Source organism: Gallinula chloropus, assembly GCF_964237585.1.
Source record: "Gallinula chloropus genome assembly, chromosome: 3".
NCBI lineage: Eukaryota > Metazoa > Chordata > Aves > Gruiformes > Rallidae > Gallinula > Gallinula chloropus.
In genome coordinates, this window is record NC_140087.1 from 82,149,812 (window position 1) to 82,175,959 (window position 26,148).

General features: G+C 40.2%; 1 protein-coding gene across 2 annotated transcripts in view; it reads left to right on the plus strand.

Annotated features, from left to right (window-relative positions):
* The window catches only part of USP34 (ubiquitin specific peptidase 34), a 129,774-nt gene extending 104,754 nt beyond the window's left edge, over nt 1-25,020 (plus strand). For both annotated transcript variants that reach the window (XM_084262502.1, XM_084262503.1), the window contains exons 57-80: nt 42-107; nt 1,538-1,618; nt 2,807-2,892; nt 4,022-4,190; nt 4,277-4,351; nt 4,896-5,047; nt 5,724-5,772; nt 5,876-5,980; nt 6,102-6,146; nt 7,352-7,456; nt 9,826-9,973; nt 10,674-11,308; nt 12,532-12,689; nt 13,866-13,944; nt 16,677-16,803; nt 17,155-17,262; nt 18,289-18,393; nt 18,518-18,642; nt 20,746-20,869; nt 21,295-21,374; nt 21,761-21,901; nt 22,028-22,174; nt 22,842-23,001; nt 23,285-25,020. In XM_084262502.1, the coding sequence (XP_084118628.1) occupies nt 42-107; nt 1,538-1,618; nt 2,807-2,892; nt 4,022-4,190; nt 4,277-4,351; nt 4,896-5,047; nt 5,724-5,772; nt 5,876-5,980; nt 6,102-6,146; nt 7,352-7,456; nt 9,826-9,973; nt 10,674-11,308; nt 12,532-12,689; nt 13,866-13,944; nt 16,677-16,803; nt 17,155-17,262; nt 18,289-18,393; nt 18,518-18,642; nt 20,746-20,869; nt 21,295-21,374; nt 21,761-21,901; nt 22,028-22,174; nt 22,842-23,001; nt 23,285-23,895 (3,681 nt within the window). In that variant the 3' untranslated portion in view covers nt 23,896-25,020. The remainder of the gene's footprint in view (nt 1-41; nt 108-1,537; nt 1,619-2,806; nt 2,893-4,021; nt 4,191-4,276; nt 4,352-4,895; nt 5,048-5,723; nt 5,773-5,875; nt 5,981-6,101; nt 6,147-7,351; nt 7,457-9,825; nt 9,974-10,673; nt 11,309-12,531; nt 12,690-13,865; nt 13,945-16,676; nt 16,804-17,154; nt 17,263-18,288; nt 18,394-18,517; nt 18,643-20,745; nt 20,870-21,294; nt 21,375-21,760; nt 21,902-22,027; nt 22,175-22,841; nt 23,002-23,284) is intronic.
* The last annotated feature ends 1,128 nt before the right edge of the window (nt 25,021-26,148 follow it).

The window sequence follows — 26,148 nt, forward strand, 5'->3', positions numbered from 1 at the left end:
TTTATTATTAAGTTACAGTTTTTCTGTATTTCTTTTCACAGCCTACAATGCTTCAGTGGATTGAACTGTTAACAAAACAGTTTAATAACAGTCAGGCAGCTTGTGAAGTAAGTGACTTAGGAACTCAGCAAAGTACAAACCAACTTTCTATATATTGTTTAACTTTCCTGGAGGTTCGTATCCCTGGAATATTTTGGACTATGAACTACTGTATTTGGCGTATTTGTGCACTGTGAGATGAAATTCATCCTCTCTGATTACTGCAGATTCTGGGGAATGACTTGACTTTTGTTTTCAGAAACCTATGGTGAGACCACAGACCAAAATAATTTTGTCACTGGAATGAGAGAGACAGTGTCACAACTTTTTTATTTGATTGGTTATTGCACACTCGTTTGTGTAATTAAGAGTGTTAAAATGAAATTTCACAAGAAATGGAAAGACAGACTGATGTTTAAGGACTAGAATGCTCCTTAGTAAGAACAGCTAGTGTCAGACTTAGCTGAAAACAAATTTATATGGCTCCTTTCTCTGAAGCGATGGAGGTCGAACCCAATGTGCAGAAAGACTGAAAAGCCTTAGAAGAAGGAGAAAAAATAAAAGGAGGAATGTTTTACATAAAAGTTTTCGGGATGCTGCCTGGAGGGTGTCGGGACAAAGCGGAGAGGGACCGAGAAACCATAGACAAAGAATTTACTGTGCTGTTGGCAAAAACAATGTTAAGATACTGAAGAAAAGTTTCTGATAAGACTTTCTCAGTTTAAATGAAAAAGGACCCCAGTGCATAACTGTATCCTGCAGGAGACCTTATTCAGTCAAAATAAACTAAATTTATTGTTCTTTTAACATGTATTCCATGTGTTAAATTGTTATGTGCTGTTCAGTATTTGGGTGATACAGTTTAGTTAGTATGGTATAGCCTTACGATGCTTAAAATGAGTCAAGACACATATTGGGAAATACTCAGGTACAATTAAAGTAAAAGGAAGAATAACTTGGAATTTCCATTTTTAAAGTGTCTTTCCTTGTGACTAGAATGAAATTCTGGGAGTCGGAATGCTCAGCTCGACTGGCTGAGTGTAACTTTGAATGGAGCATTCTCTGTTAGTTTTACACTCCTTCTGTCTCTGGAGCTAGTAAGGCTGCATTAACATGCAGAAATTTGGGAACTATGTTCTTGTTTAAGCCTCTCCCTGTTCCACAAATTCTCTGGTTTATGCTTTATTGTAAGCATTGGTTTTTATGCTGTTGACATAACTTTTCAGGATAAGTGTGTCCTTCCGGATACTTGAATAGTGGCACGCAGAACCCAGGGCTGAGAAGATACTGGATATAAATTTATATTGATGTTTGCTGCTATTGATCTTTCTTCCTTTCTTCTCATGCATGGAAGACGTTTAGATACCCCTTGGATTAAACTTGCTTATGACTTAATAATAGTAACATCAATTTCTCTTCAGACATTAATGTCATGCAAAAAGAAGATTGGACTAGAACAAGTTTGGAACAAAACTAACAAAGTATGTATCTTCTGCAGTGGTTTTTGGATCGTATGGCTGATGATGATTGGTGGCCAATGCAGATTCTAATAAAGTGTCCCAATCAGATTGTGAGACAGGTAAGAGAAACCGTTCCATTCTAAGCCAGGTGACTGCTTGACCCATGAGCAGAAATGGACAATTACCGTGACACATAGCATGGTTCTGACAGTTTTTATCCTTACCTTCATGAAAGGTATTATTCTCTTCACTCCTGTGTCTGGTTTAGAGAGTACGTTTGATCACAGGAGCATGCCTGTGTGAAACAAAATTGGTGGTATTTAGTGCTGTAGTTGTATGGTTAGGATCACAGGATGTCACAGCTGATACAAGTTAAGGTCTCCACAACTCCCTCATGATCTCTACAAATCTGAACGTTTTACAGAAAAAAATGGGGATTTTTCTGAATTGGTTCAACAATAGTGTGTCATGATGCACATTCAGAAAACAAAAAGAAAAAATGATGTATGTTCAGGACTCCTCAAAGCTTCACTTCTAAACTTAAGTGTTTGTTTTCCTTAGGTAGATTGAGATTTATAATACTATGCCACAAAGTTTTGTTAAACCCTTTCCTGGAAATACTTAAAATGGAACAAAACCCTTTACTAGTAACACTTGGATATTCACAAATACAAATATTATTGTTTCTCTTATACTTACTTCTCAAGTTTTTTAGGTAAAGGCTTTAGCAATTACTAGCTCACCTGAATTCTTCTGTTGCTTTTCCGACTGTGAAAGTACAATTTCATCTAGAACCATATGTGGTTCCTGTATGCAGCACATCGTTGAAGGAATAAGTTTCAGGGAAGAACTATATGCAGGATGTTAAGCAAAGCTTTAATTCTTGATGAATGTTTTACAAACTAAAACTGGAAGGAATTTCTTTAAAAGTTTCAACATAATTTTTTATAGTCAGAGACAAAAAATCATGCTAAAAATATCTAAACATTCAGAAGACAGAGCTAGAAGGCAAAAAATAATGTATATGAGCAGCAGACATGTTCCAGCAACATACTGTACACACTGGTATTGAAAACTGGTTTTAGGATTCCTCCTCTAAATCGCTTTATAAAGACCAGGTTTGAGTGTTCTGTTTACTATAATGTATCAGTACACTCAGAGATGGAATGTGAGTGTCTCTGCGTTAACTTTGAATCCCATAGAGATGGAATTGGTACGTGGAGACAGAGTCTTCTTTGCTTAGAAAACATGTATTGACATATGTAAGAGAATGGATGTGCGGAGCTCATTTACTTCTGCATTTGCAGATGTTCCAGCGCTTGTGTATTCATGTGATACAGAGACTGAGACCAGTGCATGCACACCTTTATCTCCAGCCGGGAATGGAAGACTGGTAAAAAGAACACCTGAAACCTTTGATTTATTACCTGCATTACAGCAACTGCTTCTGTTTAATGATTTACTCAAAATGGTTTTGCAAACCTAAAATGGTGCTGGTTTAGTTGTGCTTTATTATTCTACCCCAAATGGTCTGATTTATTTAAAAGTGTTACTGTGTCTGGAAGAGCCAGTGTATAAAGAGGCACAGCATTTGTGCAGTTAGACTAGATTCAGTGCCAAAAGATCCAGAAACATAGAGGTATCGATTCTAATTTGTACATCCAGTGAAAGAGGTTGGACGTAGGAGTCCAGTCCCGTGTCACATTGGGGTTTTTTCCTTCTTTTTGACAAAAATGGTGATTAAGCTATCGCATCTGTTTTGTTCTGCTAATTACCAAGAAAACTGTCACATTGTCTCCAATTAGGAAATATTTATTCTTTTTTTGGTACATAATGAGAAGACAAAAGTGGGGTTTTTTTTCTTTTATCTTCTGGGTTAAGCTTGTGAGCCTCATGGTGACTTCTTTCTAGAGCAAAAATGGTGGAGTTTGTAATAACTATGCTGCCATAACAAAACTCAGGACATGAAGATAACAGTTTGCATGGCAAAACATGGAATTTTCTCTGGAAGCCTTACTTTAAAAGAGTCTGTCACCTGTTTTGTTCAGTGATAGGATCCAAATTTTGGTAGATGTTGAAGGTGCATGTTTTAAGCCTTGTCATGCCCCTGTATAATGCGCTTAGGCACCTGCCTTGCCTCAGTGCTACATTAAGCACAGCTGTAACGGTGTTCTTCCCTGAGACTCAGGACAGTGGATGTGCAAATCTAGACGATGGTTTTAAGTGGCAGATCCCCTAACACTACTATTATTTTTAAGAATTTTTTTTCCTGAGTAGAATCTCGATTTAGAATATGGATTTTTATTAACCTTTCAACATCTTGGATGAGGAACACTGTCTCACTTTAAGCCATGTTGTTATCTAGGCTGTATTTTGCATAAGAGCAAGGGTCAGAGAACTGAGTGTGATAGTAGGACAGAGTAGAAAACCTGAAAAGTTTTCCTGAACTATTTCTGGCTGGTGCAAGATGATTTTATTCTCCAAGCATTGTGTGAAATACCCAAATTGGATTTTCTTTTTAGTTCGGATGACATGGACAGTCCTGTGGAAGACATCGGCAGTCGCTCTTGTGTAACACGCTTCGTGAAGACGCTCTTGTCAATTATGGAGCACGGTGTTAAGCCTCACAGTAAACATCTCACGGAATACTTTGCCTTTCTTTACGAATTTGCCAAAATGGGTGAAGAGGAAGTAAGTATTACCTTGTAGTTTGGAGAATCAGGCATGTGTATATGTGTGGACCTATTTTTGAGTAATTCAATATCTACATATTTCAGAGCCAGTTCTTGCTTTCACTGCAAGCCATATCTACCATGGTTCATTTCTACATGGGAACAAAAGGACCTGAAAATGTAAGTTTGACGAACTTGCATAAGGAGTGCGTGGTTTGCGTACGTGATTTAGCGCTGTGTCTCTGAAACCATCGTTTCAGCTGTTAAATTAAAATTGCTTCACTCATACAATTTTTTTTCCAATATTTAAGTGAAAATATTACTTTTTTAAAAACAGGGGTTTCGATTTAGCATAGAAATAGATATTAAGTGGAAGCAGTTAAAGTTGCCTTCATCATGCTGTTACTGGTAACGATCATGTTGTACAACTTGAGCTTTTAAATTCACTTGCTTTTCTTACCAAGTAGGCCACCACATCAGTCTATGTAGTGATTTCAACCAAGCTCCCTTTTGCCTTCGTAAATACAATTTAGCTCACGCAAAATGAATGCTTTAAAGTGAAAATCCAGTGATTAGATATTTACTTTCTTTGATTCATTCATGGTTATTAAGCTTTTTTGAATAAAAGAGAGGACAGGATATATGCAAAATCTTGTGCAGGCTCTTTGAAATTGAAGCTCAGCATGTCCACGTGGGACTGATCTTTCTTTTTTTTTTCCTTCAGCCTCAGGTTGAAGTACTTTCTGAGGAAGAAGGGGAGGAAGAGGAGGAAGAGGAAGATATACTTTCTTTGGCAGAAGAAAAGTACAGGCCTGCCGCACTTGAAAAGATGATTGCCTTGATTGCTCTTCTAGTGGAACAGTCTCGCTCAGAAAGGCAAGGGCTTCTGATAACCCCAAGTAAACTAATCTAAGCTAGTTTGGAAAGGAATTAGAGGTTTTATGGGTTTGGGGGTGTTTTTTAATAGCATAAAAGAGCTTATATGAGGGATAAGGGGGAAAATGGCCAGACCCTTTTCAGTGGTCTGTGGAGACAGGACAAGGGGCAATGGCTGCAAGTTGGAGCACAGGAAGTTCTGCACCAACATGCGGAAGAACTTTTTCACAGTGAGGGTGACAGAGCCCTGGGACAGGCTGCCCAGGGAAGTGGTGGAGTCTCCTTCTCTGGAGATACTCAAGACCCATCTGGATGCCTATCTCTGCAACATGAGCTAGGGAGCTGCTTTGGCAGCGGGGTTGGACCCAATGATCTCTCGAGGTCCCTTCCAACCCGTATGATTCTATGTGATTCTATGATTCTAAGCATTTTGTCTGTTGGCCAGTTATGAAAGACTCATGGTAAATCCTTGAGCACTTTCAGCAGCCCACATGTGGCTTTCCCTTTTTCGTCCAAGTACCAATTGGTTTGGGGTTTTTTCCATTTTATGTCAGTACTTTTAGTTTCTTTTGTATATTTTGATACTGAAGAATATAAACTAATGCTCCCAGACCTGTGTTTCTCTTCAACTTAATAATCTCTGAAGTAAAGTGATAAAGGTGGTTTTGTTTTTCAGGCATTTGACACTATCACAAAATGACATGGCAGCGTTAACAGGAGGAAAGGTAATTCATTTAAATATGTCATATAAGCCTCAAAAAACTGCACCTATCTGTGTGTACATATGTAATTGCAGACCATGTACTAACATCTTACTATTTATTGCAGGGCTTTCCTTTTTTGTTTCAACATATCCGTGATGGGATCAACATCAGGCAAACATGTAACCTCATTTTCAGTTTGTGTCGGTACAATAATCGTCTCGCAGAACATGTAAGTATCAGAAATATAGCTGTTTGTTGAAAATCAGAGCTAATAAGTGTAATGGAGTGATTTTATGCTCTTAACTGAATAAGCACAAGTCTAAGTGAGTTTTGTTTGTTTTGTTTTTAAGATTGTGTCCATGCTTTTCACATCTATAGCAAAGTTGACTCCTGAGGTATGTAAACATACTACCTGTATATTCAGTAATTTGTATTAATATTTTTCTGTTTTAAATTACTTAAATGATCCTTTGCTAATCAAATATCTTGCATGGAAGACGATCCATGGAAGTTTTTGTGACAGTAAACGAAGCCTAACTGCACTGTATATTAAGTTTTCTAAAGCAGAAATCTGGTATGCAGTTTAAGATGAAAGTTTTATTCAAAGCCAAATAACATATTTCTAACACATTTCTCCACCTCTATTAATTAAAAACAAATTGGTAACAATAAAACATATATGGTAATGAGTGGAGATACGTAATTATCGTATGGTTGGTTAAGTTGTTGCATGTGAACACACTTCTCGGTCAGAATAAATTCCTGCCCTGGTAATAACAGAAATACTGAGAGTTCCAAATGGATTCTGTGTGAAAAATATATACAGGGTGGCAGAGTGTATGCTCACACAAGGACGTTCTTGTATACTGCTGTCAGAAAAGAAAAAACTAATCAGGAAAAATTGAGGGCATGTCAAACAGAGGAGACATGATCATGGTTGGAAAAGAAGCACAAACGAAATGGTTCTCATGACAGCTTTGGGCAGCTTTGCTTTGTGTGATAGAATGGGCACTATCAGCTGACAGTCTACTCCCCTCCTGTCATAGTAACGTTTCCTCCAGTTTTACGCTTTCTTTGCTTTGTGCATATACACATGCACCTGAAGCAGTTTTGGTGAGGTGCAAAATACATGCTAATAATAGTAGCCACTGTAGTGAAATATTGTTAAAGGCTGGGTGAGTGAGCAAACGTTAAAAAATTAGTAAGATTCATGTTAGAGCCAATGTGTTGGTTAGAAGTTTTGTTGGTTCCAGAGGATAACAGTATGCCAGGCACAGCAATGAGTGTAAACCCTCAAAATGTGATGCTTTTCGGTAAATTGTTTAGGATCCATGTTACATGTTACACAAATACATAAAAATAAGAGCTGCTCTGAGCTAATGAAATCTTCTGTGCATGTAAATCAGGATAAATTGGTGAATTCTTTAAGATTGCACAGCTTCATTTCCCCCCCCGTCTTTGTTAAGTTTAAAGTCAGAGGTTCATAGAACTGTATTTTCCTGCAAATTTTTGGGTTGGTTTGGTTTTATAAAGTCTAAAAAAACCTAGTGGACGAAATGAAATAGATGAAAATGGATGTTTTTATTCTTATGCATTACAGGCAGCCAATCCTTTTTTCAAATTGCTGACCATGCTAATGGAATTTGCTGGTGGACCTCCAGGAATGCCACCCTTTGCTTCTTACATTCTGCAGAGGATATGGGAGGTACAACATGTAAAAGAAAACAGAAGCTAAATCATCTTTCTCTTGTTCATTCTTTTAGGTTTATGAAAGGGGTTTGCATTTAATTGTCATTCTTGTTGCATCAATTCATGATATTTTTAGTGACCATTTCTCTTTCAAATAAACAGCAACAGCTAATAGACATTTAAAAGTTCTCCTCTTTTTCCTGTTAGTTTCACAGCACTCAGGTTAACTGATATTTAAGTTAAATTTTAGTTTAATGAGAAATTGATTCATAATAAGGGTCTAGAATGCTGCTTGTAGGCAAATCCCACTGATTTTTCTCAGTTGCCCTTTCACAAGGACTGTAAAATATTTCAAGGCCCATCCTTTGTTGGGGCTTTTTTCTCTGTTACTTTGAATACTCACTTGACATTTTTTGTTCTCTGTAAAATACTCACCAACGTTTTTAAGCCATAAAATAGCCCGAAGTTGATCCTAGTGGATAATTACAGTGGTATGGGACCATTCCTGCTTGCATTTCTAAAGTAAGAGACTTTATAACCAAGTTGGCACAGGGATAAGTCCTTGATCTGAGCAACAGGTGAGGAATTAAAGCTTTCACCTCAACTTGACTGCTCTTTGAGTTCCCAGTACAGTTCTCTGAGAGCAGTGTGTCCAGCCCAAAGACAAGGTGTTGAACATTTGTTCTCTTTAACACACTTTAAAAAGAGGGACTGGGTTTGGTTAAAGAATGCAGAATTGAGGCCTCTGGTAAAACACAGACCTGTCTTACCGCTGGAGCCCTGCGGGGATAGAATTCGGATGGCTGTTCAGAAGTATTTTGCTCCTGGTTAAGAGCAGTTAGAGGAAAGGAACCACCAGGTAATCTGGTAAAGCGTATGCCAAGAGTTTGTCAGGTGTCTGATCTGAACAGGCATTAGCTGTATGTGCTGTGCCTCAGGTAATGAGTTCAGACAGTGCATCTCAAGGCCAGGAATTACATGTAGCTGCATTCTGTATGTGCAGAAGCTGCAGGTTATGAATGCCTCTCAGCAATACGGAAACCTTTCAAGAGAGTTTTGAAATTAAACTTCCTATGACAATACACGACTTGTGGCGTGAAGTAAGTACCTGTGCTTCGTGCGTCAGTCAGCCGCAGAGTTTAGGTATGTAATTTGTTAAGCAGTCCTCTTATTGTTCCTACACAAACTGAAGCTGCAGAGGAAGCAAGTCAGTGACAGGTTTCTGTTGGGAGGCCAAGCTTTTGACAGTAGAAGTCATCAGTTCAGTCTCTGGTGTTGCCGGCATTATTATCCTTACCATCTTGGCACGGGTCTGAAGATGCAAATCCTGTAGGCAGGGATGTGAGGCCCAGTGGTAATGCATAGACAGACAGATTTCAGGTGTAGAACCCACTTTTACAGCCACTCCAGTTTCCAGAAGTCGTTAAAAAGCAATTGAACTGTGAAGACAGTGAACAATGATAGTTTCTTTCTTGCAGATGCCCTCCAGCTATTATGAAGGAAACTTGACAGAACAATTTGTCAATTCTAAAAAAAGGGGGAGACTGTGCTTAATGTGTCTCTTTTTAAATTGAGATTAAAATTTTATAAGCAGAGTTTGGGTCATGTCAGCTACTTGTATTTTTTGGGTGGATTAGTTAGGAACAGCTTCAGCAACTCGGTTACTGCCTTTCCTAGCTAGCTGCAGTTCCTTTTCTGGGTACCTGGGCCTCAAGGTGAAAAGAAAACAGATTGAAAAACTAGCAAATGAATGAACTACATTTATTGGCCTAATAATGTGTCAACAAATTTTCAACATCACGGAACCGGAAAGGCACAGGGAGCTATGCTTGCTCCTTGTCAGCTGTGAGGCTTTAATAGCTGTACCACTGCACTCCACAGGCTTTCATGCTCTACCTTTGAAACACATGAGATGAATTTATTCCTTGAGTTGCATATTCATAGAAACTGTAATAGGTACCCTCTGCATGAAGCTGTGTGAACATATATACATACCATTTATGTTCTTTTGATAGAACTTGTCCAAAAATACTGATTCAGTGTTAAGGTTTTGTGTTAGCTATTAAAAAAATTAAATATTTCTTTATTTATAAAGATAAGATTGTCAGATTTCTAAGTGCTTAACATTTCAACTCTTAAATATCTCAGAACGTGCAGGAAGGATGCGTAGTGTAACATCCTGGACTCAGGTTGAACTTTCAAAAGCTCTGAACAAGATTGAGAAGCACAAACTAGTGCTTTTGGCTCTTGTAGGTGCTACGGGAGCCCTACATGATTTTGAAAAAATATTTTGAAATTCTTAGTTAATTTAGGGCAGTTTAATAAAATCAGTATGTGGTGTCGAGGTTAATATATTCTTTTTGATTTTTTCCATCCTTCTTTCAGGTCATTGAATACAACCCATCTCAGTGCCTGGATTGGCTGGCTGTGCAGACACCTCGAAATAAACTAGCTCACAGCTGGGTGCTGCAAAATATGGAAAACTGGGTTGAACGCTTCCTCCTGGCACACAACTATCCTAGAGTGAGAACTTGTAAGTTAATTTAAATTGAAGTAAAGTACTCTTCTGCTGTTCTTATGCAAGGGGCATTCCTGTCACAAACAAAATACGTGCCCTTGTCTTTTCTTCCTTTTCCAATTATTTCAGAATTACTATATTTTAAAATATTAGTGCTCTGTGGTGGCTCATCAAGGCACGGTACCTCATCTTGATAAAAGCCTGTCAGATTGCCAGTTCACATTTTCAGCCTTTCCTGCATGTAAATCAGTGCATAAAGGAGATAACACGGGAATGGGCCCCACTGAATATTATTAGTGGTTGAGGGAGAGGTGGAAACTGGAGGTACAGCTTTGCAACAGACTCCGATAGTAATCATCTGTGAAGGGGCAATGGCGTCTTGTTCAAGCAGTAGACAGTTTAATCATAGAAAACATCTGGGTTGGTACTTCTGTGATGTGATGCGTGGTGTTACATAGTTAAACCAAGCAGCAGAGAGGAGTAAATGATGGAGAGGCTTCAACACAAGCACTGTCACCTCTTGTACCATTGTGCTTTGTGCCTGGCTCACCCACTTGGGGTTTCCTCTGCTTTGGTGTGAATATACTAATAGGAGATTCTGTAAAATGCATTGAAATGGGTAAATGGACACACATTGTAGTTTAACTTCTGCTTGATCAACTGTTAAGCACAAATGTCATTTTCAAAGGTGTAACAGATTTGTTTTTATTTGAAGCCGCAGCCTATCTCTTGGTGTCGCTTATTCCAAGCAATTCCTTCCGTCAGATGTTCCGATCAACTCGCTCTTTGCACATCCCTACACGCGATCTGCCTCTCAGTCCAGATACTACAGTCGTTCTTCACCAGGTCTACAATGTGCTTCTCGGCCTTCTTTCAAGAGCTAAGCTATATGTTGATGCTGCTGTTCATGGCACTACAAAACTCGTGCCCTACTTCAGTTTCATGACATACTGTTTGATCTCAAAAACTGAGAAACTCATGTTTTCTACTTACTTCATGGACTTATGGAACCTTTTCCAGCCTAAGCTTTCTGAGCCGGCTATAGCCACCAACCACAACAAACAGGCTTTGCTGTCCTTTTGGTATAACGTGTGTGTGGACTGTCCGGAGAACGTACGCCTTATTGTACAGAACCCCGTGGTGACGAAGAACATTGCCTTCAATTACATCCTCGCAGACCACGACGATCAGGATGTGGTGCTCTTCAACCGCGGTATGCTGCCTGCCTACTATGGCATCCTGCGCCTCTGCTGTGAGCAGTCCCCTGCGTTCACCAGGCAGTTGGCTTCTCACCAGAATATCCAGTGGGCCTTTAAGAATCTCACGCCGCATGCCAGTCAGTACCCAGGGGTAAGTAGACTGATACAAAAAATCCCGTTTTATTGTTAGCACTTCCTCACTTCCTGAATGCCTTGTAGTGAAAGAGATGAAAAGCCTTATTCACTATATCCCGTGTATTTTGGTTTTGTGATAGAAGTAATTAATAAAGGGACTACTGCACGATAGGCCCTTCTCCCTTGCTGTCTTGAAGTGCAGATGGATTATTTTTCTGTAAGTCACCCCTGGTGTTTCAACTGTTCTTCAATATTCTGTAGGCTGGGACAGTCGTTCTCATTAGGGAATAGTCATTAGTGGTGCCTTCACCATGGCACCTTGCATTCAAACACACAGAGTTGGAGGAGTTCCCAGGAGCTGCTGCTTTGCTTTCAGTTTCTGGAATAGGCCCAAGGCTTGGCCTGTTCTGCTCCACTGAAGGACGACCTGGCCTTCACCTTGGGAACACTTGTGTACCTTTTGCAAAACATGGGCACTCTAGGTCTTGGGCTGTGTCTGCAAGAGCACTACACTTGCAGTACAGAGGAGATACTATTTAAAGCAATCGATGTGTAACTGTGAAAAAACAGGTTTACAGAGTTTCCAGGAGGCGAACCAGGCATTTTTGTACCATTATGCAGTGAGAGTTGCTTTGAGGGCCTGTAGAGGTATACAAGGACAGAAAGAAAACAAAGATTTTCTTCAGTATGTAGAGAGGAGGAGCAGGAGGATGAACAGAACTTTCTGTGTTGAACTGCTGTCTAGTCCAGCTCGCAGGTTAAATTTATACTCTGACAGTCCTGGGAGTATTCCTGCCACTTCCATTGTTTGCATCTCCCTCGATGTCACTGTTTGTCTCACTAGAGACTTTAGTTACTGCCCTAAACACCTGACTGCCCTAAACACCTGTATGTGGCAATGAGCTGTGCTGTGAGGAAGCACCGAACTTCCATGTAGGGCTCAGAAGGGTTAGCTCACACTGCTGTGCCCCAGCCCATACAGCAAACAGCAAAGGCTAAAAGTAACCTGCGTTCCACATAGGTAAGAAATAGCTTTAATCATTTAAGGTTAAAATGTTATCTGCTGATTTTATAACATGGTTGTAATGCTCAGAAACCTATTGTCATCTAAATTTGCTTACGTGTGTGTGTTCTGTGTGTTGCCCAGAAGTAGTAATACACAATAAGTAAGACTAAAAAGATATAAACTGTAACATCCTGAGAGAGATTACTCTAACCTAACATTTTTGTGTGTTTTAGGCAGTAGAAGAGCTGTTTAACCTCATGCAACTGTTCGTAGCTCAGAGACCAGACATGAGGGAGGAAGAAATAGAAGACATCAAGCAATTTAAGAAAACAACCATAAGCTGTTACCTGCGCTGCTTGGACGGACGGTCTTGTTGGACTACTTTAATAAGGTACGTTAGTGCTGACGTTGTGGTGTAACAATCTAACCCTGTTTGAATGAAAACTCTTATTTTGCCAGATGTGAACTAGAATTAAATTTAGTGGTGGTGCCTTGGTGCTCTTTTGGAAAAAGTTTTGAGGATACATTTATTCAGAAGTGAACAAACAGAAGGTTTCATTTACAAAACGCCATTGTTAATGAATATTAACAATGAATACTAACCCACATTTACTTTGTAATGTTTCACCAGCTGAAAATTCAGAAACTAAGCAAATACTTTACAACAAACAGGTGTAAACCGAGCTGTATACAGTTAAGGTTCAAAAAGAAGCACAATGGCAGAATTGCATCAGTAGAGCCCTTGGAAAAACTAAACCCAAATGACTCAGTGTTCCAAGTCAGCATACAGGGTCAATCCCAGTCGGCCTACCCTGACCAGTCCAAGTTGCCAGTTTCAGCTGCTCTTGTTGACCTTGGTTATTTTGGGGCAGAAATGTTTTTCACAAATTGTGCCTGTGGGAAAGAGTTTTATTTTATCTTCTACAAGAGTTTCATTTTGAGCCTGTCGTGGTTACTGTCCACCTGAAACTGTTGCTTGGGAAATCAGTAGAACTACAAATCACTTGTGTATGTAGGTCAGGTATCGACTGTTGATGCGGTGAAAGACTCTTATGAGAAGGGAAATGGACTGTGTTCTTAGAAGGGATTACACACAGTCCTTTTCCCATATGCTCTGGAAGAATTGTTATGCTGAGAGGAACCATCCTTTAGCAAAATCCTTTCTTTTTTATCAGAATATTTTATGTTTAGAGCAGAACAGAAATGTTTTTATACATTTGAAAGTCCAAACATATGCTTGACTGAACCTATTTCAGTGTATCATTTGACAAGCATAAACTTCTCTCTTTGGAGGCAGACAATTTTCCTCAGTTTTTAGCATTTTTGCAAGCATTATTTGGGAAATATTTCTGTAAAGGTTGTTTATAATTACTTTTGATAACATTGAAGTTAACATCAGAGTCATATTTAAATCGAAGAGAATAATTATGTTCTTTTGGGGCTTCTTTGTTCTTGTGTGATTATTTTCTGAAATATGGCATGAGCATAACCGTTTTAGGAGTTGTATGAATTATGGAACGACGAGATACCATTTTCAGTTTTCTCAATGTTTGGATTTTTTTCCTAGTGCCTTCAGAATATTATTAGAATCTGATGAAGACAGACTTCTTGTTGTGTTTAATAGAGGATTGATTCTGATGACTGAGGTAAATACTTGGCTATTTAATTATAAGAAACATCTCAATTTTTCATCAAGTAATGATGAAAACCTTCTTGACAACGTGTTTGCTTTGAATTGTTTTAATTTGGTACCACATGAAATAGAGGAAATATGTTAAGTACTGGCATGCATGTACACCATGACATCTTAAGGATCATAGGAAGGGCATTTTGTCTGCCAGAACGCTAATGCAGGAGGTTAAGTGAATAAATTTGAGGCAATACAAATCTTAATATGGGATAAAGATAACAGGTTAGTTGATAACAGCGACTTGGTAGGATAACTATGAAAGGAGGGAAGTCAAACGGGAAGATAAGAAATAAAGGATGTCAGAGATGGCTTAGCTTTCCTCTGAGGTTCATAACGGAGCCTACAGTAGGTCTACTGACAAGTTGCAACTTCTAGGAGAGGTTATGGGTAGTAAGAAATCAGTCTTGCCTGTCTTCATGTGTGTGCTTCCTTCCACTGTTGCCTTCAGTAAGATTTCTGCAGTAGTAAAGGAGGACCAGGGAGATGTTTGCCTGTCTCTCAGGGCTGAGGGAAAGCCACCAACTGAGAAGAGTGTGTTTATGTGGTTTTGGTACCGCTCTTTATTCCAGCTCCACTGTGAGTGAACAGCTGAGCACAGTCACACGATTATTACTACTTAAAAACAGGTTAGAAGACAGAAAGAGCAACTTGAAAGGGTACTCAGATTAATTGTGATTAATATTTCTGAACACTTCTTGAGGCACATTTGAGGCAGTTCTTCCATCTTTCCTACCTGTCGCGCTTTCGTTTGCAGGAAGGACAGGCCTAAATAATTAAATTAGATAAATACATAAATTTATTTCTTTCTGATCAAACTAAAGTGAAGGATGCGCTTTGGAGCATTACAGAGCATTCTGCTTGTAAATGGATATTTGGTCTGTGAGACCAGACCAGAGTTACCTCAAAATAGAGAAGGGAGAAAAAGGAACAAGTAGTGGAGCTCTGCAATGGGTACAGTTTGGATGCCAAAGCCCCACTCTTCAAGACGTGTCAGCCAGTGTAACTGGAAATGCTCAGGGGCACTTTGAGGAGACGTCTCTCAAGGATATAAAGATATTTAGCCTGCCTTAAGGACTAGATGGTGCTTTGAGGCTGATGCCAACCCCAGTTTTATATCGTTTATCTAAAAAGTTCTCTTGTTTTGGTGTCGCTCATTTGTATTTTGTGGCACAAAGAGTGATAGCAAAAGCTGCAATTATAATATTGCTAGAAAAATAAAATTTAAGGCAGTGCAGTGCTGTTTGAAAATGGAGTTTTCACGAGTTGTTCCAAGTGTACGCCTTGGGATTTCACTACAATTGGCTCGCTTGCGTTCAGTAAACATGGGCTAAACAGTTAGGAACTGAGCTGCAGTTATATCCCTATGTGGGACTTGTAAGTAGGTTCACTGGTTTACTAGCTCTAGTGAACCCTGGTCCATCCTAACAATGGAGAATGTCTGAGAATAAATGGCATCTTCTATATGTAAAACACTGCTAAAAACGTTCAGCTTTGAACTGACTTCCTTTAGAGTTTGGGATTACTTCATGCTTTCACTTCAAGTTTTCCTCTCAGCAGGGTTGGGCAGGTGTCTTTTATCTTCATTATAACACAAGTGGCACATGAATATTTCACATCATAGGGAACACGATTGCTGTGTCTTTGTCTTTAACATACCCCAGCAGATGTAGTCTTTTCTTACATCTGGAGCTGGAATTTTTGCAGTTCAGAAGTGTGTTGTTTTTCCTTCCTGCTATTTCTGTAAATCACAGATGCCTGGAAGGTATTTTGGATATAAAAGGAGAGGTAATTCATCTGATGTACAATCAGATAAGCATATGTCCTTAAGCAGCATTTTGAAAAATTACTATCATCTGTGTTAATCTTAGGGGTTTTCTCAAATCCACACCCCTGTGCCTGTCTTCATCATCTCTAATGTCACTTCATGATTGGCATTACAGACATATGAAACCACCGAGCCCCAAACGATCTTTGCTCATTGAGTTTTAGTTAATTTTGTGTGTGAAAACTTTGTCATGATACTGAGCCTCTGACAGAAAGGTTTCACCGTGAAAACAAAGGAAGACTGTTCCCAAATGTCTGTCTGTGTAAGCTGGCTTGGATGTGCTCACAAAAATGCTCGTTTCTTCAGTCGAGATGGGTGTTGCCTACTTACAGAGGGGTTATTGTTAAAATAAATCTTGCAAGTTCAGTTCCCCTCTGCCAGGCATGTGAGAAAAACGTATTGAGACTGGAGTTTTTGGGTTAGGCCAGAACAACGATCAGCCTAATGACCAAAAGAAGGGTTCTGTTCAACCTCCATTCAAGACTACCCGGTTGTGGTGGGTACAAGTACTAGGTGTCCAGCTCCACAATTCTGCATGAGCGTTACAGAAGATGCCCAGTTCTTCATCTCTTCTCTCGATTTCCTTCTCCTTCTCCCCCCCTTTTTGCCTTTTGGGTTTTGTTAAAGACTCTTTTGTTCATAGCAAATACTTACTTTAAAAGATTCATTCTGTTTTGAAACACAGTTATCCGTGAGTAATTTTGTTATTACATCTTGCCCCCTGTATTCTGATACATCGTTTTTGAGCATAAAATAAACCTAAGAGGCGTATCTGTGGGATATGATAAGACATGATAGATAGAAATGGTAACAGGCACGTTAAGTTGGCAACATTAAGGTTTGGCCTTTATTTTTCTTTCTAGTCCTTTAACACATTGCACATGATGTACCACGAGGCCACAGCCTGCCATGTGACTGGAGACCTGGTAGAACTTCTGTCTATTTTCCTCTCGGTTCTGAAGTCGACACGTCCGTATCTTCAAAGAAAAGGTTTGATTATAACTCCTCAATGAATTATACCTGGTATCTGTTAATTAATTTTCAGGACCCAGAACTTAGTATTATATCTTGCTTATAGTATCTGTGCTGACAAGCTCCCTGGTCAGTAGGAGCTATGATTATTTAACAGTTATTAAATTGTTGCTTATCAAATTATTTATTGACATAATATGAAACTAGGTTAAGTAAATTGAATAGGGGTAGACCAGTGAGATTTAACAGATTTCTACATTGATTAAAGTCGTGCTAGTGGGAAAAGAGATTCTTCTGCAGTAAAATTCTTTATTTAATGAGCTTTTGAGAAACTAACTGAACAGATTTCTTTGGGGTTTGCATTTTCAGACGTGAAGCAGGCTCTCATCCAGTGGCAGGAGCGAATTGAATTTGCCCATAAACTCTTAACTCTGCTAAATTCCTACAGCCCTCCAGAACTTAGAAACGCTTGTATAGGTAAGTCAGAACAGTGTCACTCCAGTCAGTTACCTGCTTTGAAACTTGCAAGAGCAAATGCTTGCTGCTCTGTGAGGATTGGTTATTATGCTGTCAGTGTATCAATATTACCATTGCCTCTATTCTAAACAATTCTGGGTTTGGCAAGTTAAAATTAGTATTTCATCTTCCTCAGGTGTGTACAAAAAGTTGGCCTTCATTTTGAGAGACCAGTTTGCTGCCTGATATGGGGCATGATTCCAAAATAACTCCTGAATTAAGGCATCAGCAAGTTTAGGATCAAATCCCAAATCTTAGGTTAAAATTCAAATACTAACGCTGTGCTCAGAAGGATGTGCAGTGACCAAGTTACTCTGAGTGCCAGCTTCTAGCATTCCCTTTTATTATCCATTACTGGAAGGTATGGTAATATAAGCAAAGCTTAAATAGCTCACTGAATCATATTTGCTTTTTAAATCTGTAGGTGTAGACAGTATGTACCTGTGTGTCTCTTGCATTAGAAACCCATTTCAAAAATGTTTTCTACTTTAGGGTTTTTGAAACATTCTCAAGTGGCTGTGGTCTGTGATTTTATGCATGCTGACGAGGGCCTAGAACTGTGTCCAGATGACATTTTTGTATGTGATTTGTGTGCCTTTTCCCCTTGTTTTGAGTGCCTTTCTCATTGCCCTCCTGACTGCTGCTGGTTGACATTTTCCAGGCATCAAAGCTGATATGTTTAAGAAGAAGGAAAGAGGGTAATGTTATAGAGCTTCTACTCCCTGCAAGCTGGCACCCCTCTCACTGGTGGTTGATCAGCCACTGAGCAGGTTTTCTCCCAGGGGCAGTGGTGAAGGGGATCTTCACTGATTCAGGGGTGTTCACTTTACGTGGTGTTGGCACTGGAGCCTACCTCCACGGTGCACACTGAGTGCAGCAGAAGTGGTATGAGAGAGAGAGTTTGCAAATGCGTGAGCCTGAAGTTAAACCGCTTGCTGTTAAGAAATAACAATATCTAATAGCTAAACTGACTTTTTTCATTCATAGATGTCCTCAAGGAGCTTGTACTTTTAAGTCCTCATGATTTCCTCCATACTCTGGTTCCATTTCTGCAGCACAATCATTGTACATACCACCACAGTAATATCCCAAGTAAGTATTTCACTGATTGTATTTTGAAGTTCTCTTACACTATTATTACTCTACCCTGTTCCTTGCTGATGTCAAATATTGACCTCTTTAATATATCCCTATTTTATCCTAACTTATACTACAGTGTCTCTTGGACCTTATTTTCCATGTCGTGAAAATTTGAAATTAATAGGGGGAAAAAGCAATATTCGTCCTCCACGGCCTGAACTCAATATGTGCCTCTTGCCTACCATGGTGGAAGCCAGCAAGGTACGTAAATGGGTGGTCTTATAAATAGCTGTTTCTTGATTGTTTTCCCTTCTTGATGCCAGGATTCTAGGAATCCAGTAGCGTAATGCCTTTATGTTTTCTTTGTAAACAAAGCATAATTCTTCTTCAAGATGTGTTGTCCTCATATACTCCATTCTAGATGTGCACTCCAGAAGCACCATTTCCCTGCCCTCAGTGATACGCAGCTTCATGTTTCAGACAGATAAGGGGTTGAACCTTGTATTCAGGGAAAAAAACCCATAGCATACACTCTGATAATCTTCCGATCTGTTTGTGGCATTTAGAAAGAAAAATCAGGATCTTCTCAGGGATTGTCCGGATGGGTTTCAAAGTCTGTTCAGATTTATTACCAGATAGCGAAGTAGATCCTCCAGGTCTCGTTAGAGTCCATTCCACTAGGACCGTTTGGGTAAAACAGCAGTACCTGAAATACTTCCCCTCCTGTGGGCTTCCTCATGGGATGCCAACTTTGGCGGGGCTACTTCTGCGTCCCGTTATTACAGTTGCAGCAAGGGTGGGATTCAGCTCGTGTGACTTTGCCTGTCTAAAAAGTCAGTGTCTGGTTCTTTCTATGGTTGATGGTGATCAGTAGTTATCCTCGGAAGGGGAGAAATCATTACCCTCCTTCCTGGTCTGGAGACCCGAGTCCAGGTGAGGCAGTTGTCCCTCTGGAGGAGCCTGTCTCTCTCCACTGGCTGCGGGAATGCTGAACCGACAAGATTTTAGATAGCTAAAGTCAGGTACGGCGAATCCCACCCTCAAAGGAATATGTATGGACAATCATTTGAAGAAGGAAAACTGGTTACTTGCTATACAGTAACTGTGGTTCTTCAAGATGGTTTGTCCACACAGATTCTGTGGAACTCCTCCTGTGCTAACTCCGAGTCCTGTCATAGGGGATTCTTATCGGTGAAGGAATTGAGTGGTGGTTGAAGCCGCCATACCCCTTATGCCCTCAGGTACAGTGGTCGCAAGGACACACTGGGTGCAGGCACAGCCCCAGTGGACACTGCTATTCAGAAAGAATCCAATCTCCCGCACACGGGGCCTATGTGCACGTAGATGGGAATCTGTGTGGGCAACACATTTCGAAGAAGCACGGTTACTGTAGGGTAAGTAACCCTTCTTTTTTAAAGCTTTTAAAATGATGCTTTGTAGATTTGTGCGCCTTCAAATTTACCATAGAACCAGAGTTGTTTAAAAAAACATACAGAGCCAGGAATTACTTGTAGTTTTTTTCTGTCCTGTATCCAGAAGTAATGGATGTGACGCTAAAGAATGTAAATATCAAAATGTAAAGTCGTCATGCTATATGACACAGTGTTTTACATTTTATAATGAATCTATATACATTAGGAACCAGAAGACTTCTAAGCTTCCAAAACCACATGCACAATTCCGTTTCCCTGTGGTTTTGCATGCTTTTGTTCTCATTCCGTTGTTCTGTGTAAGTTTGCATTTGCTTGCTTGAGGTTTCGAGGCTTCCTTTTGTGTCTCTGGTCTGCAGAAGCTGTTGCCATTTTAAGCCTATACATCCACAATATATTATTAAAATAGTGGCACACAAAGCTCTTGGCATATATTTATCATTAGGTGTGAGATGTGCCTGAAAACACAGCTTTGAAAGCTTGTGAAGCTTGATCTTGAGAAAATTCTGACTTCTCTAGATCGTAACTGAGGGATTACGATTTATAAAGCAATAGTGTGTCTGTATTTAGGTGTCTGTGTGATTTAAAGTAACTGCATTCTTGTCATATTCAAGATGCGGTATTCACGTAGCTTCGCATCGTCTCAGTCTGTTGATTCAGAATCCTACAGGGAAAGTTTTTACTGGTGGGGGCGGCAGGCAGGGAATTGCATTTGCCATCGCTCCTGCCATCTCACTCTTGCGCTTACCAAGGACTTGGGGAGGAGATGCAGCTAGCCTGGGTCAGACCTGGAGATTCCCATCGTGCTTTACTGTGGGAGCTGATGAAACATTTTAGGGCAGGAAGTGCAGGAGCATAAAGCTAGCTGCTTAGGAAACCTGGTTGCTCTCTGGTCATTTAATGTAGTTTAAATGAAACTCTCTTAAATCTTCAGGGCAAAGATGATGTTTACGATCGTATGCTGCTAGACTACTTCTTTTCTTATCATCAGTTCATCCATCTACTATGTCGAGTTGCAATCAACTGTGAAAAGTTTACTGAAACTTTAGTTAAAATGAGTAAGTATGAAGGTTAAACAGCCTGAAGTTTGGGGGGGGGGGGGTTGTCTATGATAACAGTGAGTGCTTCAACACTAACTTTTACATGCAGAATTTTTGAGAAGCAGCAGGGCTTATGAAACCTGCTGCATTCCAATGTTCTGGACATGATTTTTATGCAGAAAACAGTCTGACATGTATAGGGGAATCCTACTTAAGTGCCTGTCACACTTCAGGCCTGGCTGGAAAGGAGCTGAGGTGCCCAGTGGGAATTCTGTGTGTCTATCTACCAAATGTACTGTAAAGCTTCCCAGGTGACAGGCCTTTGATTATAAAAGGTGCTTGAAAGTGGGTTTGCCCATGGTATGGCATCTCGGTGCTGCTTTTATCAGGGAGTATCTCCAACAACATTCTCTGATGGTAACTGATTTCTCATAAAATTTCAGGTGTCCTAGTTGCGTATGAAGGTTTGCCACTTCATCTTGCATTATTCCCCAAACTTTGGACTGAGCTGTGTCAGACTCAGGTGAGAATCAGTGGGTTTGAGAACTAACGGAATGGAAATGCAGGTGAAATATAAGGAATGTGAAACCTGTAAATTTTAATTAGTGGGTATTGTTTAAATCATTGAAAATAATAGTATTTTGATTAGGAAATACATCTGCTTACGTTGACGTACTTGGGACGTGCTGATTGTCACGTTCCTGTAATGTAATAAGTGACAATAACTGATCAGTACAGTTTACTGATACCTGGTAGAAATACTTTATTGGTATGAATCGTGGGGTGTGAATTAAGAGCATCAGCAGGGCCTGGCTGGACATCTCCAACCCAGACAGCCGCTGCAGGCAGCGCTGCCGCAGTGCTGTGCTCTGGGTGATGACTTTGCAGTGTTGTGTCTCTCTTCACCAGTCTCCAATGTCAAAGAACTGTGTAAAGCTCCTCTGTGAAGATCCAGTTTTTGCAGAATATATAAAATGCATCCTGATGGATGAAAGGACCTTCCTTAACAACAACATTGTGTACACCTTTCTGACCCATTTTCTTCTCAAGGTAGGCATTCTTTGAGCAGTAATTTCCACTGCAAGAAATGCAGCCATATATGCTATTCCGGTTTGGGATACTGTTCTCATGGTTCTGGTTTTTGGGGGTTTAAAAAGCAACCTGTTCTTTTCACAGGTCCAAGGGCAGGTGTTTTCTGAAGCAAACTGTGCCAACTTAATCAATACTCTAATTACAAATCTAATAAATCAGTATCAAAGCCTAGAGTCTGACTTCAGCAACCAGAGAGTTGAAATTTCCAAAGCAAGCTCTACTTTAAATGGGGTGAGTCTTTTCTAAGCCATTCAAATATCAGCATCATTTTGGCAGTTAATGTTCTACGGAAGCTCCTCAGGGCCACGTGCCAGGTTCCGGTGAAAGGGGCGGGCATTGTTAGCTCTGCTTTGTGTGGAAGCCGTGCTGCTGGCGAGAGCGTGGGAGGCTGCAGCTAAGACTTGCCTGGCTGCAGTAGGTAACACCTACCAACGAGGTGGTCCAAAGCTTACAGAGTGCTAGTCAGAATTCTCCAGAATTCTCTGTTCCGCACCCAGTGCTCACAACATATGTACTTCGGTCTCCCAAGCTCACAGTGGGCACTGCTAGACCAATGGAATGGGGGCAGGGAGGGAGTTGTGTTGGTATGGGGGAAAAAGCAATGCAGAGTGCAGGCAGAATGGTAGAAATGTTCTAACCCAGCCAAAGATTTCATCTTGCAGTGAGCAGCACGGTATTGTCATCTGCTTAGACAGATCTACGTTAAGGTCAGCGTATTAGTAGTGAGTTCTGGGAAATTTCAGTAGTGTAAGTATGATTCTCTGCTTAGAATTTGCTCTTCTGGATGTTGAGAACATGCTGAAGCCTCTGCTTATCGCACAGATCTCTGCATGTAGGGTTGATCCAATAAGGGTTTGAGATAAGGCTAGTTAAATGTGCTTACTTCTGTTTTTTTTAGGACCTCCGAGCACTTGCCTTGCTGCTTTCAGTGCACACTCCCAAACAGCTCAATTCAGCCCTGATTCCAACTCTGCAAGAGCTTTTAAACAAATGTAGAGCTTGTCAACAACAGAGGAACTCATTACACGAGCAAGAAGCCAAAGAAAGAAAAACTAAAGGTTTGCCTTCTCTAAGAGTGTTGCTCTAACAGGTTTTCCAGAAGTAACGTAGCACATTGTTTTCTTACCCCTGAAGGTGGGCCGGTTCTTGGCTCCCTCCCTAAGAAACAGTATTTTATTATGGAGCTAAAGTTCTAGGCCATTACATGTATTTTCTGTAAGGCAGTGAGTGTTTATTCAAGCATTGTGTTCAGTATGGAAAAGGATAAAAGGGAAGGTGGCTACTTGGACGCGTGGTGCACAAGCAATGCGTTTTCCCTAAGGGAGTTTCTTTTTCTTACAGACGACGAAGGAGCTACTCCTGTAAAGAGACGACGGGTCAGCAGCGATGAGGAGCACACTGTCGACAGCTGTATCAGTGATATAAAAACTGAGCCCCGGGAGGCGTTGACCCCAACCAGCACTTCGGATAACGAGACACGGGACTCTTCGATCATCGATCCGGGCACTGAGCAAGATCCTCCTTCCCCTGAGAACAGTTCTGTCAAAGAGTACAGAATGGAAGTTCCATCTTCATTTTCAGAAGACATAATGTTAGCGACGCGGTCACAGCACACGGAAGAGCAGTCAGGAAATAGTAAATTTGAAGAATGCAAAGAATTTAAAGACCTGCAGACTTCCAAGGATTCCATTGGAGTCGAGGAGGACTCGGAGTTTCCTTCTACATCAATTTCAGCGGTTTTATCTGACCTCACAGATTTGAGGAGCTGTGATGGTCAAGCCTTACCATCCCAGGACCCCGAAACTAGTTTATCAATCAGTTGTGGCCATTCCAGAGGACTTTTTAGCCACATGCAGCAGCATGACATTTTAGACATCCTGTGTAGGACCATTGAGTCTACGATTCATGTGGTCACAAGGATATCCGGAAAAGGAAACCAAGCTGCTTCTTGACATTAGATGGAGCATGTCTGCTTTTAAAGTCTTTTTATTTCCTCCCTCCCTTCCCCCCCAAAACGCTGTTTGTATAAGTTTTGCTTATTTCTGTTTTGTGCTTCAGTTTGTCCAGTGCTCTCTGCTTGAATGGCAAGATAGATTTATATGCTTAATTCTTGGTCAGGCAGAACTCCAGATTTATTTTTCTGTTTGTTTGGGGTTTTTTTTGTTTTTGCATCTACCGTACACTTTCTTAAAGGGCAATCAGATAATGGCTATGTTTTATGTAATTAAGAGTTCACTGTAGTGGCTTTCATTTAATATGGCTGTCTGGGAGAATAGGGCCTCCTTGCCCTGTATGATGTAATTTAAACTTATGGCATTTTTACTGTGTATAATATGGTGTCCTCTGTGCCAGTTTTGTACCTTATAATAGAGGCAGATTGCCTCAGATCGCTGTGGTTCTTATTATCAAAATTAAGTTTACTTGTATACTAAACAACCACAAGAAATTTGATTCTGTAAAGAATCCTCTTTAGCTGTGGCCTGGCAGTATATATATGGTGCTTTATTTAACAGAATACCTGTGGAGGAAATAAAGCACACTTGATGTAAAATTAATTGTTTTATTTTTATTGACATGATCAATTGCTATTCTGTGCACTTCATTAAACTGATTGTGATGACTTTTCATTTGTTTATAATACGTTGCTTCAGTCTTTGGATTTGTCATCAGAGACAGCTTCAAAAACGCAACGGCTGCGGAGAGAAGCGATGAGCCAATGTATATACTTGATGTAAATGTTGGTCCTTCTCCGGGTTGGTTTGCACCAATGTTCCGTCGCGCAGTTGAGAGGGATTGCTGGTTGTTGACTTTTTCCGCACTGCTAGAAGATAAGTGGTGTCACAAGCCAGTGGAACTTTTCATTTCCTCAATTTTAACCTGTGTTGGTCGTGGCTTTTCTCCGGCACCACTTGGAGCCTGCCTTCCTCTCTCCCTCTGCCCACGCTGCCCCATGGCCTCACTCCATCTGGCTGCACCCCCCGAAGTGCTGCAATGACTTCATCACCTTTCCCTGCCACGTTTCCCCGTTATTTCTGAGCAGTATCCATTTCCTATGTGACCTTTCCGACTGTCAGTGATGCTGGTTTTAATATCTGATTAAACTCCATTTTCAGCTTCATTTTCCAGTTGCTTAGCTCATTTGTTTTCCTGTGGTCTTCATAATGCATCTATCTTGGCATTTTTTCTTCCAAATTCCTTTGTTCTGTCTACCATTTAATGTAGTTTGGCATCATTTCCTTCTCCATGATTCTATTATGGGATGCTTTTATCACTCCTGTTACTCTCCTTGTAATTTACTCTGATTTTTTTCACCTTATTTTAATTAATCATTTTTGCCTTTATAAAGTTTAGATTTTATATTCCCCTTTGTTATTAGCACTTCTATTCCTGCATTTTCAGGCACTTTACTGATGCCCGTGAGTGCTTAAGTTGGTCTCTTTATGATTTGGACATGAACTAATTATGGTTTTGGTCTTTTTAGGAATAATTTTATTGCTCTTTCTGATCAACTTCTCCATAGATTGCGACTTCAACAGGTTCTACTCAAAACCTCCACATAACAGACACCAGAATTTGTCTATCAAGTCTTCTACCAAGCGGAGTTTAGATGTCTTTAGGAAGATCCTCACCTGTAGATACACAAACCTTCACGAGATGAAGCAGCCTTTGGTGAGTAATCTCAGTTAGTTAATGATGCTTATTGAAAATATGCAGCTGACTTCTGGTAGTTTGTCTAACCTTAGCATTTCAGCTGTTGCACTTTGCTGGCTTTAGCTTCTCATACAGGGTGAGACTGCTTCCTAATGCTGTTGCTGCAGAGTGGGTTTCTCCCTTTTGGGATGGTTCTTATTATATCAAATGCCTCTGGGAGCGTATACCCAGTGTAAAGTGTTTCAGTAATAGTTCCATAAATGGCACACAAATAATACAACCCGTTCTTCCTTTTCCATGACCATCTGTCACTGGCTTGGTCCTTACTTGTAGGCAGTTTTCCCTGCAGCCCTGTGTATGTGATGTGCAAATGCCGTTAGTGGTAATTTTGTATTTTGTTGCCAATTACCATTTCACAAATCCGTAACTGGACATTTAGAATCCCACTGGAAGCTCACTGGTTTGATAACCATTTTCCATTAGCAAAGAAGTTACAATTTCAGATTACATTGCAGGGATGGGGTATGTTGGGGTTTGGCAGCTCTCTAAGCAAA